At 38.2% G+C, this 17,891-nt stretch overlaps 1 protein-coding gene across 1 annotated transcript; it reads left to right on the forward strand.

Annotated features, from left to right (window-relative positions):
• The first annotated feature begins 6,807 nt into the window (after positions 1-6,807).
• On the forward strand, positions 6,808-17,181 carry LOC132260277 (homeobox protein Hox-C4a). The gene is made up of 5 exons (XM_059758293.1): positions 6,808-7,597; positions 7,666-7,888; positions 7,964-8,060; positions 15,623-15,783; positions 16,309-17,181. The coding sequence occupies exons 1-5, from the start codon at positions 7,197-7,199 to the stop codon at positions 16,768-16,770; spliced, it is 1,344 nt and encodes a 447-aa protein (XP_059614276.1). The 5' UTR covers positions 6,808-7,196; the 3' UTR covers positions 16,771-17,181.
• Positions 17,182-17,891: the final 710 nt, after the last annotated feature.

Below are 17,891 nucleotides of genomic sequence, written 5' to 3' on the forward strand. Positions count from 1 at the left end.
TTACAGCGAGTGCAATAGCTTTTATAATATCAATTAACGCATGATTTATTGAGGGCACTAAAATCCCTCTCAATACAGTTCTGGTGCTGTTGATACGCTGTATTTGCATGCAGTGAAAGTTCACACTTTTTCCCTCTTCTTTGCATTGTAGCGAAATTACTATTCATATTGTTGCCCATTAGCGAATTGAATTGAACCCCTTTTCCGAATGATTTGCATTGAAATTTATTTGTAATAATCTGTTAATTTTTTTTACAATAAAATTCCAAGGGAGAGATAATATGCCGGGAATTTGTACACCATTTCCAGCACTTGAAATTTCTTAAGTTTCCAATCAATATATCTGCAAGAATTGACTTAAAAAGCTGTTTTGAACATTTTTCAGACCATAATCTTAAAATATAACTAAAGAATCTTCAAAAACTCCATTTGGAAGGTTTCCAGGTAACAAAATCATCTCTTATGATTCGCAAATGAACTCAAAATTGCCGATTCACCGTTAAAATAGAGCAGAATGTTTTCTAAGTGAACATTTTCCAGGTCCATATGACTTATTTCGAGGTTATGTTCAATTTCAATTCAATTTAAAGTGTTTCTTGACATTCAAGGATCAGAATAAAGATGTTTACCGCAAGTGAATGCTTATTTCTGCCAATAACTAGAAATCTTGTCGACTTGAGCATAAGAATTGATGTGCAAGAATGCGAATTTTTCACTAAATCCATCTGTGATTTGTTACATAACCTAGAAAAAGATTTTTATGATCGATTCTGTGTGAAAATAGAAGGCAATCCAAAGAATTAGGAAAATTTGTCATCAAAAGAAGGACTCAGGGAAGGACAATAGCAAATTTTTGAACACTTGAGGGATAAACCCTTAGGAAACACCAAATTAGGATGTTGAAGCTAAACATGGGAATCTTATCAGCGGTGAAATCTACCAAACATTTGGTTCAACATGAACAACAACTGCAATTGTTTTATGCAAATGATGTACAATTTTTGTTAACATTTCAAACTACTCTTTCCCATGTATTTTTATGCAAATTCTCTGCCACAAACCACGTTTTTCTGCACCCAAAAGCCTAACTACATATCTAGTTAGTATATTGATCAGGAAATATGTTTGAGATTTGGACATTTCCAGCGCGAACGAGTGCTTCTGTTTATTTACATTTCTGTTGAGCTTCTGGAGTTGTTTCCTTGGAAGAAGTTGAGGGTGTTAATGGGAGGTCGTAAAATGAAAATGACTAAATTAGCTCGGGATTAAAACTGACTCATTGGCCATTTGCTGAATGGTGACATGTCACAGGCACGAACTAGGAGGGAAATGACGAAAGTTTTAATTGACACACAGAAACCATTGAAGTGAAATAATTATGCGTTACTTGTTCTGAATTACATGCGTCGCATATTCTCCCTTCCTTTTCACCCCAGCAAAGAGACAGCCCGTGACTGTTGGTGGAGAAATCCCACTCTGTCGTGAATGTAATTAGTTTGGATTAAACTCCATCCGCATAATGTCTCCCTGAGGAGTTGAAAATGTGTATTTTCTTTGTCTCCTCTTCACTGGCATTTCACAATTTCCTCCGCTCCTCTTCGCTTTTCCTTCAAACTTTTCTCACACACAAAAAGAACATCCACAGAATGTCAGCTATGTAGCGCATTACATAGCGCGGGTGGTATTTAACTTTTACTCACTCTCGCGGAAATCATGTTTTTAAATCTATTTCATTTGCAAAAATTAAATTTAAATCCTAAATCACACACACACTCACAGAAGGATTTTATGTCTCATTTAGCTGTATTTCTGCACCATTTTGGGTTCTTTTAATTAACACCATGCTGTGGAAAATGGTGATAATTGAACCCTTGGGCATTTACCTTCAAAACATGTTCCTAATTTTACTCTCTCTCTCTCTCTCTCTGTCTCTCTCGCTCTCTCTCTCCTGAGACTATCAACAATTTTCATCCCCTCTTCGTGACTTTTCCACCCACTCGTGCATTGACACATCTTGAGAAAATGAAATGAATGTTTCCAAGATGAGCTGCGACACATTTCATTATTATTAATTTTCCTCTTCCCCAATGTCTTTTGTGGTAGTTTTCAGTGGCAACAAAAGCTGCCAGTTCTTGTGATGCTAAATAATTTCAGTGACAATTTTATCATTCATAAATTTCTAGTATCTCATTACGAGAACATATCATGGAGCGGGTTGAAAAGGTGTTCTATATTTGTCACATCAATCATGTTCCCAAATTAGTGATATTATTGCGCATTATTGACGAATTGTTGAGATATAAAATTAATCACTCCTGCCTCATATTGGCTTCGAGAAGAAATACAACGTCTCAGGTGAGGGGAAAAAAAATACAGTTCACGTGCGTTAAACAACAATCACACTCGCTGAGTGATAACGCTATGACCTATTCATTACAAGACGCCTTGCTTACCCCACACAAAACGGTGAGGGGCGCGCCAATTTGTCATAATAAATGTCAGATAACAATTATTCAATAGTGAAGGAGTGAGAAAAGCCATGTAGGCCTAATACACTAAAGCCCTATCATGAACTTCTTCAATTCTGCTGACAGTCAAGGCTTTATCACTCCACATCAATCCATAGTTTTCGCCCAGTGTTGTAGACGGTTTTCCGCGATGAATCCAATCAAGAGACAAATCACAATGAGCACTTGAAAATTCTCTTTCTCTCTCTCTGTCTCTTCAAAAGACATCAAGCAGAAGTTCGAGCCATCATTATATAGGCTTCATATATATACTCTTCCACGCGGCGTAATCAGTAACACTTACCCAAATAAAATGAAATAAACGCATTGATAAGTCACCCTAAATTGTGTTCAGTGTACACAGAAAAATCTTGAAATGTAAACTAAATGTGTACCTTTCTTCTACCTTCCATCACTCACAATTCTACCGTTTAATTTATATATATTTATACGTAATGTTTGGCGAGCAAAGGGAAAAAGTACAGCAACTGGAGATTATACATATAGCTATGGGGTTTTTTTTTTCTCTTTTTTGAGAAAAATGACATTCACTGTTTTGCTCGATTTCGCCTTGATGGTGTGTGAAAAGAAGGCAAGGAAATGGTTTACAATATTTACCCAGAAAGAACATCATAAACAACGCGCGAGTTCTCCAAGCGATTTTCGAGAGCAAACATTTAAATATCAGTCATTTCGTTCGCTTTAAAAATCAATTTGATTTCAATATGGTATGTCAAGCATATAATCTGGCGTTTTTCTTCATCGCGTCTCTCTCTATTTATTAAACACCTTTACAAACATGAAATTTTCCAATGAGAAAGTCAATAACGGCTCAACATGACGACATAATTGCACGATCAATATCACTCAAGTGTAATGAATGTTCTTTATCAATGTGGACTGTTAAAGTCATTGAGGTTTAATAAATCTACAACATGAAGCAAAAAAGACGGTCGATGATGAGATTAGTAATTAATCATTTTTATATTGCGATTATTGTGAAGTGGACCGAAAAAGTTGGCCTATAAGAAAAGCTTTTGCAGCATTCTAAAGCCATTTCCGCCACTCTGCAATTCATTCATGGGGCTAAAGAATGACTCACAGTGTGACATAGTAATTTCTCCGATGCCGCGCTGATGTTTGCCTTTAAGTAGCGAAAACTATAATTCACAAGCTGCCAACAGTGCTACTAAAAACCTACTTTACGCGACCGTCATTCATAAAAGTCCATTCCTTTTATTTTCTCTTTGTCATATTTCAGTCAATATTTGTTGAAATTAACGAAAAGGAACGGAAAAATTTTTCGGTAAGTATCAATAATTACATTTGTGGTATAAACTTCTTCATTTTCAGCCACTCTCCTCGAGCACAACCGCGCGAGAGAGAAGATGATAAAGATGTGGAAGTTTTTGAGAAATATAAACTCTCTGATGGGAATTAATGCTGACGTTTCGCGGTTTCCTTTTTCAACTCTTTAAACAAATTAACTGGCGGCGCTTCTTTGACATAAAGCCATGATTGTTGTTTAATTTGGTTAATAGCCAATTCTGGAGTATTTACTATTCAATAATTGACATTAAGTGAAATTTTATGTACACGTTTTACGCACATAGTTGTAGATTTGACTCGTTTCTACACACTGTCTTTTGCCATTTTCTGCATCTTCTGAGTCCCGAGAAATGTGAAAAACATTCTCAATTATGCCCGACTGTGAGAGGGAGAAAAATAAGGAGTTGAAAAGTGTTTATTCGGGTCTGTAAATTAATAAGCTTATTTCTTTTTAAGGAATCCCACCAGTTGGGAATGTCAAGAGCATTTAAAAGACTAAAATAATCAACGCTTTTGTGTGATTTTAGTGTTACGATTTGCACAGTATTTGCTAGTTTACATTCAAGCCATTCAACTGAATAAATCCAGTGTTTTGCTGGCAAATGAATGAAATTCACATAGCGGGAAAATATCGCACAATTTGCCTTATCAAATTGTTTTGTGCAAAAATCTGCCACAAATCTCTCTTATCACTTGTGTGTTGGCACAAACAGCTGAGGAGGTGGGAAAACAAGCCTCACGAGAGTGCATCGCGCGCTTCAAGTAAACCTCCTTGGTGTGAGCAATCAAAGAAAATAATGTGCGGAGCGCATATTTAGGTAGCAGAAACACATATTGCTAGAGATATCAATTAGAATTTTGTAATTGACATTTGATTGGTCATAAACAATCAATTTTAATTCATCATACTGTGTGATTGACTGTATCAGTGTGTCTACATCGCCCGAGTCACGAGTGTAGCATTTACGGCCACAGTCCTCCTTTTCCTATTAATTACACAATTAAGCCCTCCGTGCAATATGCCAAAATTGATTGAGTTTAGAGAGAGTTTTTTTCGCCTCCTTTTGTGGCCCCTTTAATAAATTGTATCTGCAGTTATCGAGGTATCAAGAGCTCAATTGGATTGACAATATTGTCGATAAAAGGTTTCTCTTGAGGAGAATTACCCTGTGACCCATCAGAAAAAATTACCAATTAATCACGGACAAGTGATCCACAAAAAGACCCAAAACACCTTCAATCAAGCAAAGAGAGGCTCGAAGGAAAAATGGTTGAAAGAGTGAGAGAGAGAGAGAGAAGAGATATGACTGATAAGCCCAACGATAGCAATACGGTGTCTTCAAGTGCCTTCGCGCGTTGACATTTGACGGTATAATTTAATTTCTTTCTAATCAGTAGCTAATAACGCTACTTGTTGTTAATATTACTCGTGAGATTGAGGAATTGATTGCTGGAATTCGTCGTGTTACACTTTTCCTTATCGGAGTGTTTTTCGCTCTGTCTCCGAAATTTCCAGTCTCTATCGACCACAAATATCTCACCTCCACTGTCAGCTGGAAGTTTTCCACGCCAGTCACTGCAAATAGAGCTCAATTATACAATAATCAAGTCAAATATTCAATTAAAACTGCCCAATTGATGGACTTTTCGTTCATGGATTGTGCGAAAAAGGCCAGAAAAAGAACTGATCAGCACTCCAATATTGCTTATTGGCAAATCGAGACGGAAATTCAATTAGCAGTGCAGAAGAGACACAACTTTCAACTTAACACTATCGCTACTTCATCTTTTTTCCATCATATTAATCCCTCTTTAATTGATCACATATTAACTAATATATTGCACAAATATTTCTATGACAAATATTAAATGTTGCGCTCTATTGACTTTTCACAATTTAATAATTGAAAAGTGCTCAAGATAGTGGATTAAGAGTGAAAAATCAATTTTTTTTTTATTTCAGAGGAAATAATATTTCATTTCACAAACATCTTGTGTTTGCCATTACTTGACTTCTTTAATGGAAAACTAAAGTGTAATTATTGATTAGTTACGAAATTTATTTATCTATTAATTGATATTGGCTCAACTTTTTCACCTTGATTGGAGTGAATTTTCAAAATATATTGTGTACTCCTCCAGACGACAATCACTCGGAAATCAATCAATCAAATCCTTGTCGCTGAGAAGTATTACTGCAATCACATACATTATTGGTGTTTTTCACGTGCCCTTCCGCAGGAAAAGTGCCTTTGAATTTGTGCATTGAGTACTTGTTGCCTTTTTCTCGAAATCAATACATATTAAGCTGAAATCCAATGGCGAAAATGATAATAAAATTCACTCCAATAAGGATGTTTTAATTGTTTGGCAAACTGTGTCTCTCAATATCCGCTCATTCACAAATTTCGCACCGAATTTGCCTCATTTTAATCACTAGTGTTTGTCTACAGCGAAAATATGGGAGTGGTTCCAAACAAATTATATTCACTCTGATTATATTAAAGCCCTGTTACGTGTTTACTTATGGCACAAGCGCAATACACATTTTAGAGATGGCAATTTTTAAAGGGACAGTGATATCTGTAATGAGCTTTTCCGCCTATGCCGTGTCCTTCCGCTGCCTGGCAAAGCAGAGGCATTAATTATGCCGACCCCTGAGTTGGGTTATTCGCTATATGGTGTTCACTGTAGTGAGAATAATAAGTTTTGCTCCCTCTCTTGTTCTTCTCTCTCTCAAATGAATCATAAAATTATTAGAGATACAAATTGATCAAATCAACATCCGCTTAACACATTCACTCACTGAGGTACTGTTGTGTTGCTACAGCAAGAGACAATTATCCTTCATATTCCCAACATCGCACAGTAGCTCCTTTCTCTATGGCGAGCGCGCTATGTAGGAGAAAATTGCTCAAATGGGTGCAAAAGGATGATAAGAAGGACAGATTTGAGTGACTCCGCCTCCTCCATATAAATGGGAAACTTTTCAATTTCAAGCCACTCCTCGCTATTGGGCCGCAATTCACTGCACAGAAGCAACATGTTCACGCCATTTGTCTCTTTCCAACCACCACCGGATTCCCTTCGGACGCACATAGATTACCCAGCTCAGTCTCTATGTACTCCGCGATGCCCGCCAGCCGTATCGAAGCCGTCTCACCGACACGCGATTGTGGAGGAGCGTAGTAACGATTGGGTTACCGTGAACGTCGGGTCATCGCGCTCGAGAGCGCGCGCTTCCTGCCCAGAGAACTCTCTTTTTCTCGTGCGAAAAACCTTGTGTATTGTTTTAGGATTAGCCACAGTGGACTTGACGAGTGATTTAGGCAATTTTCTTGTGGGTTTTCCTTCTCTCTTATGGATTTAGCAGTGTCGCATCCCCACAAATTAGGACAATTTTCGCTCAATGACATGAACAACCACTCAGCAACGCCTCCCGATTCCCCGGATGGCATTTGTGCCGATGGGAAGTCCTCACCCAATTCACTGCCGCCGGCGGACAACAGTCTTTCGCCACCGCCCGCCGGAAATGGATATCATCTAAACGGAAGCTACCAGGCGAACTTCATTCACGCCACGACAAATCAGTTCACGAAGACCAGCGTGCCAATTCGCAAGTCCTTCAACATTGACGCCCTCCTCGCCAAGGGACACACACCCGACGACTCGCCGGACTCCGGAGGCCGATGTCCCGCTGATGATGTCTTCAATGAAGATCGTCGCGAATTCACTCCGAGCCCCGAGGAGAAATACCCACGGTATGCCAATCCTCCTCAAGCAGTCCGCGAAGGACTTGAAGCCAACAATTTTTGTTTCGTCCTCGCAGATCTGAATCACCGTCATCCCAGCGATCTAGTCCATCCATCAGTCCGGGTTGTGAGGAGCAGGCGCTCCAGATGCATCAGATGCACCTGCACGATCCCTTCAAGAAGCCCATGCCACCGCAATTGCGTCCACAGGACTTCTCGCCGCTCTACAACAACTATCCCTACCATCTCATTCCCGGCGGATCAGCCTTCCAGCGACCAGTGGAAATGAAACCGCTTCCCGTAAGTCTGCCAAATATGCCTTTGCAAAGTCTCCCATTTGATCAAGGATCTCTTCTTATTCTTCGCTACAAACAGATGCCAATGGGAAATCACGCATTTATGACACAACACATACCTATTGAATATTTGGCCAGAGCTGGAATGCTTCACCCGCGATTTCCAGATCTAACAGGTAAGATTTCTACACTTTTATCACATAGATTCAAAATACAATTAAGATGATTGATCCTAAATTCTAGCCAATAAGAAACTTTGAATTTACGCGTGAAAACACTAGCGAAATTTCGTTCCGAAACGAGTAAATAAATGAGTGATCTTCAGGTTTAGCTTTATATAAAAAAATAGATTTCTCTGATAAGTGATTTGATCATTTGCAGAACAATTGTATGCAGACTCTAAAATAAATCAAATCCTATTGAACATGACATATTTGCAAAATAAACAAATCATAAAATGTCCCTTCAATGAAGAATTTATGCCATTTATTGCAGTAATTTGAAATTCAATATTTTCACTCTAAAATATATATTTCAATAGTTTTCGCGTTTCTATGCCTACTTTTTTTTAATACAACTTTTAACTGTAAATTCAGTTATTTTCTTGGCATAATTGAATTACAAACTTTAAAACACAACTATTTTGGCTATTTACAAACAATTGACCCGGCTTTTAATGTTGAAAGCAAAGAGGAAGTTTTCAAACTTTATTCTCTATTTGCTTCTAAAATTGTCCTCAGTTTATGTATATTTTTTCCAGTCTTTCACAAACTTTTACACTCATGATTTTGCTGAGAAATTTCAAAAACTTGTATGCAAAATCGCAATAATCACATTGATTTTTGCTTATGTACAAAATCGAAATGTCTTCGTTTTCCCGCATAATTTCATTTCCTCCAGAATCACTCGCCCCTCGTCAAAATCGGAAAGTCATTGGATTGTTTGAGAATTTGCATAATAATCAATTGAAAGCGGCGTTCGCAAATGTACGTTCATGATACAAAAACAAACAGGGCTCCAATTTCTGGGGATAAATTTGTTCTAGATCCATATAAATATTCATCAAGAATGAAATCAAATTTTCATGCTATGACAGAATGACGATTATGTGATGACGGCAATCAGCGTAGATTAAATCATCAGGGCGCAATCAATTGAGGAAGAGAGACATTTATATAGATCGCGAAGTCTTTTTTGTAATCCGGATAATTTTATTCGATTTAAAACATCTTCCGTCGGTTGCTCGCTGTCTTGCGATAATAGTCAATTGGAAGGTTTTCCGACGGACAACTCACTATTGATATGAACTTCTCTAAGACCGATTTCTGTTTATTTATAATTCCGAACATAATTTCCTATCAGTTTCTATTGATAAGGTTTTATTTTTCCTTACTGAAGAGCCCTTCAAACTTTGGATGTGCGGAAAAATGGCATTTTTCCGCACTAGTAAGGCTTTTCAGGAGCTCATTTAAAATTCCGGAGGCATTCGTCATGTGTAAACTTTAGTAAAATTGTCAGTCTATCAGTGTATCTTTCAATCATATCGTTGAACTGTTTTCCGAACATGTATTGTGGCAGAAAAAAACCACCGTCAAAAAAATCACTGTTTGTGGGGCAAATAGAGGAGTTCGGGGAGGCAAAAATGTTGATTAACAATTCAATAATAAAAGTATTTTGCTGAATGGAAAGTTACACCATCAAAAGTTTCTTTGTGAACTGTAGGCAAAATTGAAGGGTGTGGAATAATTTGCAAGTTCTCGCAGTAAATTCAATAATTGTCCGCAAATAAAATTTAAGGACCATCCCTCATAACAGCCCACAAAATGTCCAGTAATATTATTATGACGGTGGTAAATGGAGAATTCTGGGCCTCGAAAAAGTTAACGAGACTTCTGAAAACAATGTAGGAAAATGATGATCAAACGACATGCTTTATGTTTACATTGATTGCGTCCGCACCCCATTCTGTAATTCTTCCATCCCAGATCATCACGTGAGATGCTCTCTTTCTCGCCCGGGAAAATCTATTTTTTTTCTTCCTCCCCACCCGAAATGGGACGCCTCCTCTCTCCGCCCACACAAATGGCGTCTAAACGCACCATTAACTGATGAACTTTTCCATCATCCCTCGGAGATATTTTCCCGCTTTCGCAATACTCATCAAAAACAATTTTTATCATTTATACTTTCATATATACACACAAGTCACAATTTGGCTCCTTGTCTTGAGATTTGGTGCCATATAGAATTTTATTGCACGCTGGTCTATTGCGTTTCCTTTCTCCACCTTCGCAACACAATTCACTGGGTGACGAGCTTCCTAATGGAATTAGCTAATTGCCATTCCCAGAGGATACACTACCCAGACATTATACAATATATGTTGCTGCGGAGTATAAGTTGCCGAGAGGAGTCACAGGAATGATTCCGATGTCTCCCGAGGAAGTATTGCCCATATTTTTCTTATTCTCCACTCGCCATCCATTTGAATAAATTTATCCACCCATAATTTGTATACCACGTTTGACTCCCACACACGACATCGTCGAAATGCCCGCGGGCAACTCTGCACAGCCTTTAAATTCACTGTACATACATATGTAGCAAAGCGCGCTTTAATCCCCGTTTTAACACACAAACACTCCCAGACTCCATCAATCCTCCGAGTTGGCGCACTATTGCAATTGGTTAAACGAAGGGGAAATTTTTATATCGTCTGATTAATATGTTTGCTGATTAAATTTGCACAGAGTAACACGTGAATGTGGAGTCCTGGTAAGGTATTGGAGCGTGTCGCGCTCTGTTTGAGGGTGAAATGCATCACTAAATTTACTATTGATGATTGCCTAATGATGCCACGGGACATTTTATCGTGCCGGACAGAGACTACCTTTCATTTATTCACTAATTATCGCGCGTCCAATTCCACCTGTCGCCTCGGCTATTCACAAACAATCTCCACCATCCAATCGTCTCATCACGGCCCGTCACCACTCCCCCCGTCAAAAGGCCGCCCACTCATTTATTCTAATTACCAAATAGAGCCACTTTTGATGTTTGCTGAGTTATTAGATGTGCACGTATTTGCTAATTTAGTTGATCATCGCTGATAACTCCAAATTAATTAAATACTCATATTTCTCACTCGTCACTCCTCCACACGAGAACATGACTTAATTCCATTTATCACGATTATCACTCAATACAGAAAATAATATAATTTCATTATACAGTCAATTTGACATATGGCAGTCATTTAAGGAGATAAATCTACTAAATAGGCTTTACTCATCAGTGTGTAGTTCATGGGCGTAGCGAAGCATACAGGCATTTTCCTTCAATTACACAATAAATATAAAATGCTCTCCTCAGGAGAAAAATTATTCCCAGTCAGACAGGGAATATTAAAAATATATTATTGAGATTATTTTTAAAGAATGTATCAAAAGCCAGAATGACAGATCAGAAGCTGTAGAATAACTTGCAAAAATTAATAAATCTGTAATTTGGCTCTAAATATCAGTCATGAGCATGAAAGATATTTGCAGTAAATTCTTTTTATCGCGGATTTACTAATTATTTACTTGTATTTTAATAATTTTGGAAATCTTCGCTATTTTTTCTTCTCTTGTGTAATAACTTAAAACTCTTTAACACTGTTTTAGCGAGAATAGCAAGAGCTGTTTTTGGAATATGTGTGACTGGGAATCCCCTAACAAATCACCTTCTTTCCTATTTTATTCGTTGCTCAAGTTTTTCCTACGCTCATGGTTTACACTCTCCGATAGATAACTTCACACCCAATGCAGATAATCAATTACACACTCTTCACAAGACCTACAATAGATGAAATAAATGACTACTTATCAATTATTACGCACATGCGAGCCTTATCAGAACTATGATATACAAAAAATATATTCAAATTGAACTATTCGCATTCATATGAACAAATTCCCACCACTTTTGGGAGAGAAAAAAAGGTTAGAATCCATTAGGTTTGATTTTTGTGATTTTGTCTAAATTAAATATTTTAAGGGTGTGTCAGATTGATGCCCCGTAAAAAGTAATCAAATTGAGGCAATGTTCTCGTTTTCCACCGAGTATCGCCTCCCCAAAATGGTTGACTTTTTCCCCCGAGCGCTTCAGATACGTAATCCAGAACCCTCATCCGACCCAGCATCTTGCCATATTCACTCTTGTGTGGGGCTGTGTTACCCAATGTGATTTATGCTCTACAATGGTTTAGCAAATGCTTACAAATTGCCCCTATTACAGATTACGGAGGAACTTTTCCACTCACTTATAATGTGTGCCAAAAAGCATATAAATTTAGTGGTTTGCTTCGAGATATTTTCCAATCCACCCTCTCTGTTCTCGACATCCACACGCAGAGCCAATCCTTTTACACAGGATAATTTGTTCACTTTTTTGCCCACCACTAATGCTGTTTCACTAATTTCGCTGTTTTTTAATGGAACTTCTCTTCTTCTTTTTCACTCGAGAATGGAGAGCTTTTCTCCGCGAATGTCTGCTGTCGGAGTATGAAAGTAATCTTGATTTAAGTTTGGAAACGCCCATACAATTCCATCCATTGGGGATTTGATGCGGTGAGATCAACTTCTCTGTCTCTTTCTCAGATATTGTGTGCATGTGGGGTGAAAATTCTCCATTTCTAAACGCACAGATAATCCCTAAATGAAGGGAGCACGAAGGAATGATGGGAGATGGAACGAAAGACCTTTCTAAGTGGTGCTAATTGAGTGAATTAGGGGTTGCTTGCTTCCCGTTGATTAAATTAGTCTCTCACTAACTATCAACTATCGTCCCTTCTTGTGCAATCGTCATCCCCTACATATAGAAAACCCCCCAAAAAGTGAAACACGAGCATGAGAAGAAAACCAACAAATGACTAGAATTGTTCTTTTGGTCGTTGCTTGAAAAATTGCGCAAAGACAGAAGATATGATGAGGTTAATTGGAAAAAATGCATTGCAATTCATTGAGAATCAATTTGGCCAATTTTCCTATTACAGCTAATAATAATATAAAATTGGCCAGAAGGAGAAAGAAAAAATTTTGTCATTTGGGAAAAATCACTCTTCCCCTTCTGAAATACACCCACAAACCAGAGGGAAATGGTAAAACCTGCTAAATTCAAATCAAACAGAGGAAAATGACAATGGCAAGTTAAGGGAGGACAATACAAAAGGGGTCGTTTTATTAAGGCCTAATGAATAAATTGATTGTAATTTGTTATATAAATATCTCCCAAACACCCTGACAAATAATCTCCCATCCTCATCACTTTTATTTTATTTCTTTTTCAAACGCCGAGCAGTTTGCTGTCTCTGCACTATGCCGAGGGACATAAATTTATTATTTCTATTTGAATTAGCGCGAAAACTCGGGCACAGCGAGAGGCGGAGGACGAACCACAAAAAATTTCACACTTGTCATAATTCAATGGGAGATGGCCAACCCCTGGTGTTTGGCTTTCATCCCTGGATCTGATGTCCTGATCATCATACATTACGCCGAGGGCGAGATAATATGCCTTGAATTTGTACATCACATCTTGACACTTCCTCAGATTGTGTGCAGAATCTTTAGCACTTTAGACACCTCTGAATGCCTCAAAAGGCATTTTCCATTCTCCAGCAAAAGAATTCTCTTAGACATTATTGAGGTTATTGTTGCTTTTTAACCAGTTTCCTGACTAATCTGGAGATTTTTCGAACGCAAATGCTCAATTCTGTAAAGAAAAGAGAAAAAATCCCAGCCTCAATAGAAACTAGATGATTTTGAGGGTTATTTTATCACCAGAATCTGTTTTAAATTAATAACATAACCTAGAAAAGCTACAAAATCGATTTTTCTAAGCGAAATAATTCAGAAAGTGCCTCAATTTGTTGAAACAGAAACATTTGCAATTACAAACATTCTATATATTTCGCTACTTTCAATTCGAAACACTTTCTTTAAAAGCTGTACACCACTTCCAACCGTAATATCTGCCCCTTGCATTACGCATCAATGGACTCAGTGCCGGTAAACCGAATTTCCTCCTAACCTCCTGAAAATTCTGTTTACCCTCAAAGTCTTCAATTCATTTCATCATTGCAAGTGAAAATTTCACGCTAATTGGCGATAAAGCATCAACACCCTTCTTTTTCACTGCCTCTCGCTTAAGCTAAATGGATTTAGAGAATACAAATAATACATGTGCATATCAAGGGGAGATTTTTCTGGGTGTTTATGATGAATGTCGCCGCATAAACATCACCATCTGTCCATTTCGATGCCTTCGGTTTGTTGTTTTTTTCCAAAATTTTGGCAGACGAACGCTAATTTATTGGGCGGACAATCTGGTAATTTGCTAAATCCATTCATAAGGATTTTGCTGGTCTTCTCTTAAACTTAACAATAAAGAGAGTCAAGACGATAATGGACCCTGAAAGGGCGAAAAATCGTCTCTAAATTGTATTAGTTTACAAACGATGAACAAATATTTCAAACGTGACTTTGTATAATTGGCTGAGGATTAAGTCATTGAGAGCGTTTGGATGGAATTAAATACAAAAGAAATCTATATAAATTACGTGAGAAATATTGTGACGTACAAATGGGATTTGACGCGTTCTGGGTGGAAAAGAGGACAATTTGAATATGATGAGGTTATTAAGACGTCTTTTCAATGAAAATTTTAGTGAAGAATCCATCATAGGGTCAACGGAACCTTATAACGAAATCATTAGTCACTCTTAATGCATAATTAGTTTCTAAACCACTTCAGTTTTCAGCTCACTTCTTGAGCAAATACCACTGAAGAGCCTCAGTTTGCTCACTGTATCGGCAGATGAGGTATAGAAAAATACACTTGATCACGCAGAATTGAAATACCTCTAATACACTTGGAAAACATTCTTTCTCCATTTCATCTGAGTTGCTCCCACGGAGGAAGAGTACACAAACCTTTGTTGCCAGCGAGGGTCAGACTCAATGGAGTGCGCGCGCTTAAGACCAAATTTAATTCCAACTGTAAAACATTTTCTAACATTCACTTCATGTGCGATTTCCGCGCATAAATGAATTAGTGCCAAATTTGGCAGACCTGACGAATCTCTGTGTGTGTGGAATTTCAATCAAAATAGTACGAATTGCAGGGTAATTTTAGGGGTGACAGCATTTTTCAGCGTATATTTTGCAACATATGTGTCAACACGCAATAATTCACCATAAGTAATTTTCACAATTGACCATTTAAGCACTGAATCGCTCACCCTCGTGCCTCGGCACAGCTAATACTCGACTAAGGACACCAACTGAGTGTCGGAGTGTGTTGATCCTTGACAAACCATCCTTCTAATTCCATTTAGATCCCTCTTTTCCTCCCCCTCGGCAGCGCATTTCCATTACAATGCGAGCGCCTGTTCTTCAATAGATTCTGCACCACTGCGAAAAGACTCCCAATGACAATTAAAACGAGGCCAATGAGGCCAATTCTACAGTCAGACCCTCACGATGGGGGTTGGGGGTGGTCCATTTTTGCGACTCCCGCCCCACATGTGGCAATCAACATTAGCCGGATGATATTTTGTGCAAATATTGGCTGTGGAAAACATGCTCACCCCATATCTTAATTTTGCCGGAAACTCAAGACACTTTTGATCACTGGGGGTGCTTTTCTTATTGTATTATGTTCTTTTTTTCTCTCTTCTCCCACTATTCTTCTCTAGGCTGCTCGGCACAGACAATTTTGGGAAAAACCCGAAGACCCCGGACAGCCTTCACGTCGCAGCAGCTCCTTGAATTGGAGAAGCAGTTCAAGCAGAGTAAATATCTGTCCAGACCGAAGAGATTTGAGGTGGCGAGCAGTTTACTTCTGTCGGAGACACAGGCGAGTAAAGTGTGAAGAAGCATGTAGAAAAATTATCCAACTCACATTGTATAGAGATAAACTCTAGTGTTTTTTGCCCTAAAATCCATTAATAATTTATAGATTCGCAGAATAAATATAAATAACTTAATCAATGCATTTTTCTATAGCAATTTTTGATGATTTTTAAGTAGAACTTTAACGCTAAAAGTCGGCCTTAAACAGGAGAGTGAATAAGCGCCAATACAACTTACAAAACACCTCTAATTCATTCGTAGATAAATACATGTATTTTCTCTTTTGCATTAAGGCGTATGAAGCATAAGAAATTATTTGTTCTTTTAAATCCAAACAAATGACTTTCACGTCTTTTGTGGGAAACTTTTTCCCCATTCTGCACATCCACGTCATGACTTTGGCTTCTGGTGTGTGTGAATTCTGTGGTTGGAAATGTGATTTATCTCCTTGGGAGAAATGTCATCCAGAGAGCTTAAATTTATATATTTTTCTCACTTGATCCCCTCTTTTCTGTCTCGTTAAATGCAGGTTAAAATATGGTTCCAGAACAGACGAATGAAATGGAAGCGCTCAAAGAAGGCTCAACAGGAGGCCAAGTCAAAGGATCACTCCATGCACTCCAGCAACTCGGGATCGAGTGCGTCAGACAGTGAGAAGTCGCCATCCTCGTCCGGCAAGGCATCGTCCGCGCCATCAATTGTCCAGGGAGGAGAGAAGCTCAATGCCGACAAGTCGCTCGCGAGCCTGCCGGAGAATCCCATAAACAGGAACTTCGCCGTGATGAAGTCGGGCCACATAGTGAATAGCTCGAGCAACGGCAGCAGTGATCAACATCGAATGGTGAACAATCTGATGGCGTCCAATATGAACAACTTCAGTAATTTGGTGGAGGAAAGTGTTCCCGCAAGTGCAATACTGAACCGAAGAGGCGTCGTCTTCACCGACGGCGTCATCTCCAATGGGGACATGTTCAGACCCTACGTTGTGTAGATCCTGGCGCTCACTAGACGCCCTTCCACGCCTCGTCCTTGCTCAGATTGCAGCAGGGAAACTTCGCAAAATCGATCTAATTTACACGTTCAACCGTAGACTTTTGTGAACCAAAGATATCGAGAGGTAAAAACTTAAGCACAGTGTTATATTTTATTTAAAATGACATATTTTCATCGTGTGGAAGGGCTTTTCTTATTGTGTCCTCTAATTATTACATATACAAGTAAGTGTAAATAGTGACTAATTACCTAATAAAGTCTATCCCCAAAATGCAAAGTGAATGAAAATTGAAGCAAAAGCCAAGTAACTGTATTTATTTAAAAACGATTGTATATATACATGATTTAAAAGAAATGTGTGAAATTCAATTAAATTATTGCAAATTCAAAACAAGTATTAGATGAAAAATTTCGTTTCAAAGTGAACAAAAGTGAAATAAAATGAGTATCATGTTCCTAAAAAAAAAACACACACACGCACATATTTTTGGCCACATTCCCAGAATCACAAAATCCAAATATGCTAATGACTCGTCGCTCAAGTATCATTTAATTCTCTCATTTCGCGTCATTTGAATTAATTTCGCCCGATCCCGGAACAACTTGTGATGGAGTGCAAATTTCTGCCATTTTCCACTGACTCTCGCCATGCCTGCCACTCTTCCGACGCCATTTACAAAACAGTTGGTAAATCATGAATAAATGCATGATGGTGCGGAGACGGAAGATTTTATGAGGAACGAATCTGTGCGCCACGGCGCAAATGTAAGTAAGAGAAAGCAGAAACTGAAGAATTGTCTTGATTTACACACAACCTGCTATATATTACATTGAATTTCTTTCCCTTCGCTTTTCAGATTTATTTCCCTCTACATCACTTACACCCTAACATTCCCCTTCCCGGGCTCCTCTTCACCCTTGTAATGTATATCATGTAAATAAACTCGCTAAATTACATTCCAAAGTCGAAACGTCGATTTTGTTGTAAAAACACGATGTCTTTCATAGTCATTCCTTAATTTTTCCAGCAAATATGCCTTAACTTGTATTAATTGGCTGTTTTTTGGTCAGAAAGTGAAAGTGAAAAATTAATTTACTTCTTTCTTTACTTGCATTACA

Source organism: Phlebotomus argentipes, unplaced genomic scaffold (genome assembly GCF_947086385.1).
Source record: "Phlebotomus argentipes unplaced genomic scaffold, Phlebotomus argentipes genome assembly scaffold_18, whole genome shotgun sequence".
NCBI lineage: Eukaryota > Metazoa > Arthropoda > Insecta > Diptera > Psychodidae > Phlebotomus > Phlebotomus argentipes.

Bases quoted from the DNA above. Each gene is read 5' to 3' on its own strand.
- LOC132260277 (XM_059758293.1), top strand. From the start codon at position 7,197: ATGGATTTAGCAGTGTCGCATCCCCACAAATTAGGACAATTTTCGCTC. The intron at 7,889-7,963 runs GTAAGTCTGCCA...CGCTACAAACAG, and splicing joins TGGAAATGAAACCGCTTCCC to ATGCCAATGGGAAATCACGC. The intron at 8,061-15,622 runs GTAAGATTTCTA...ATTCTTCTCTAG, and splicing joins GCGATTTCCAGATCTAACAG to GCTGCTCGGCACAGACAATT.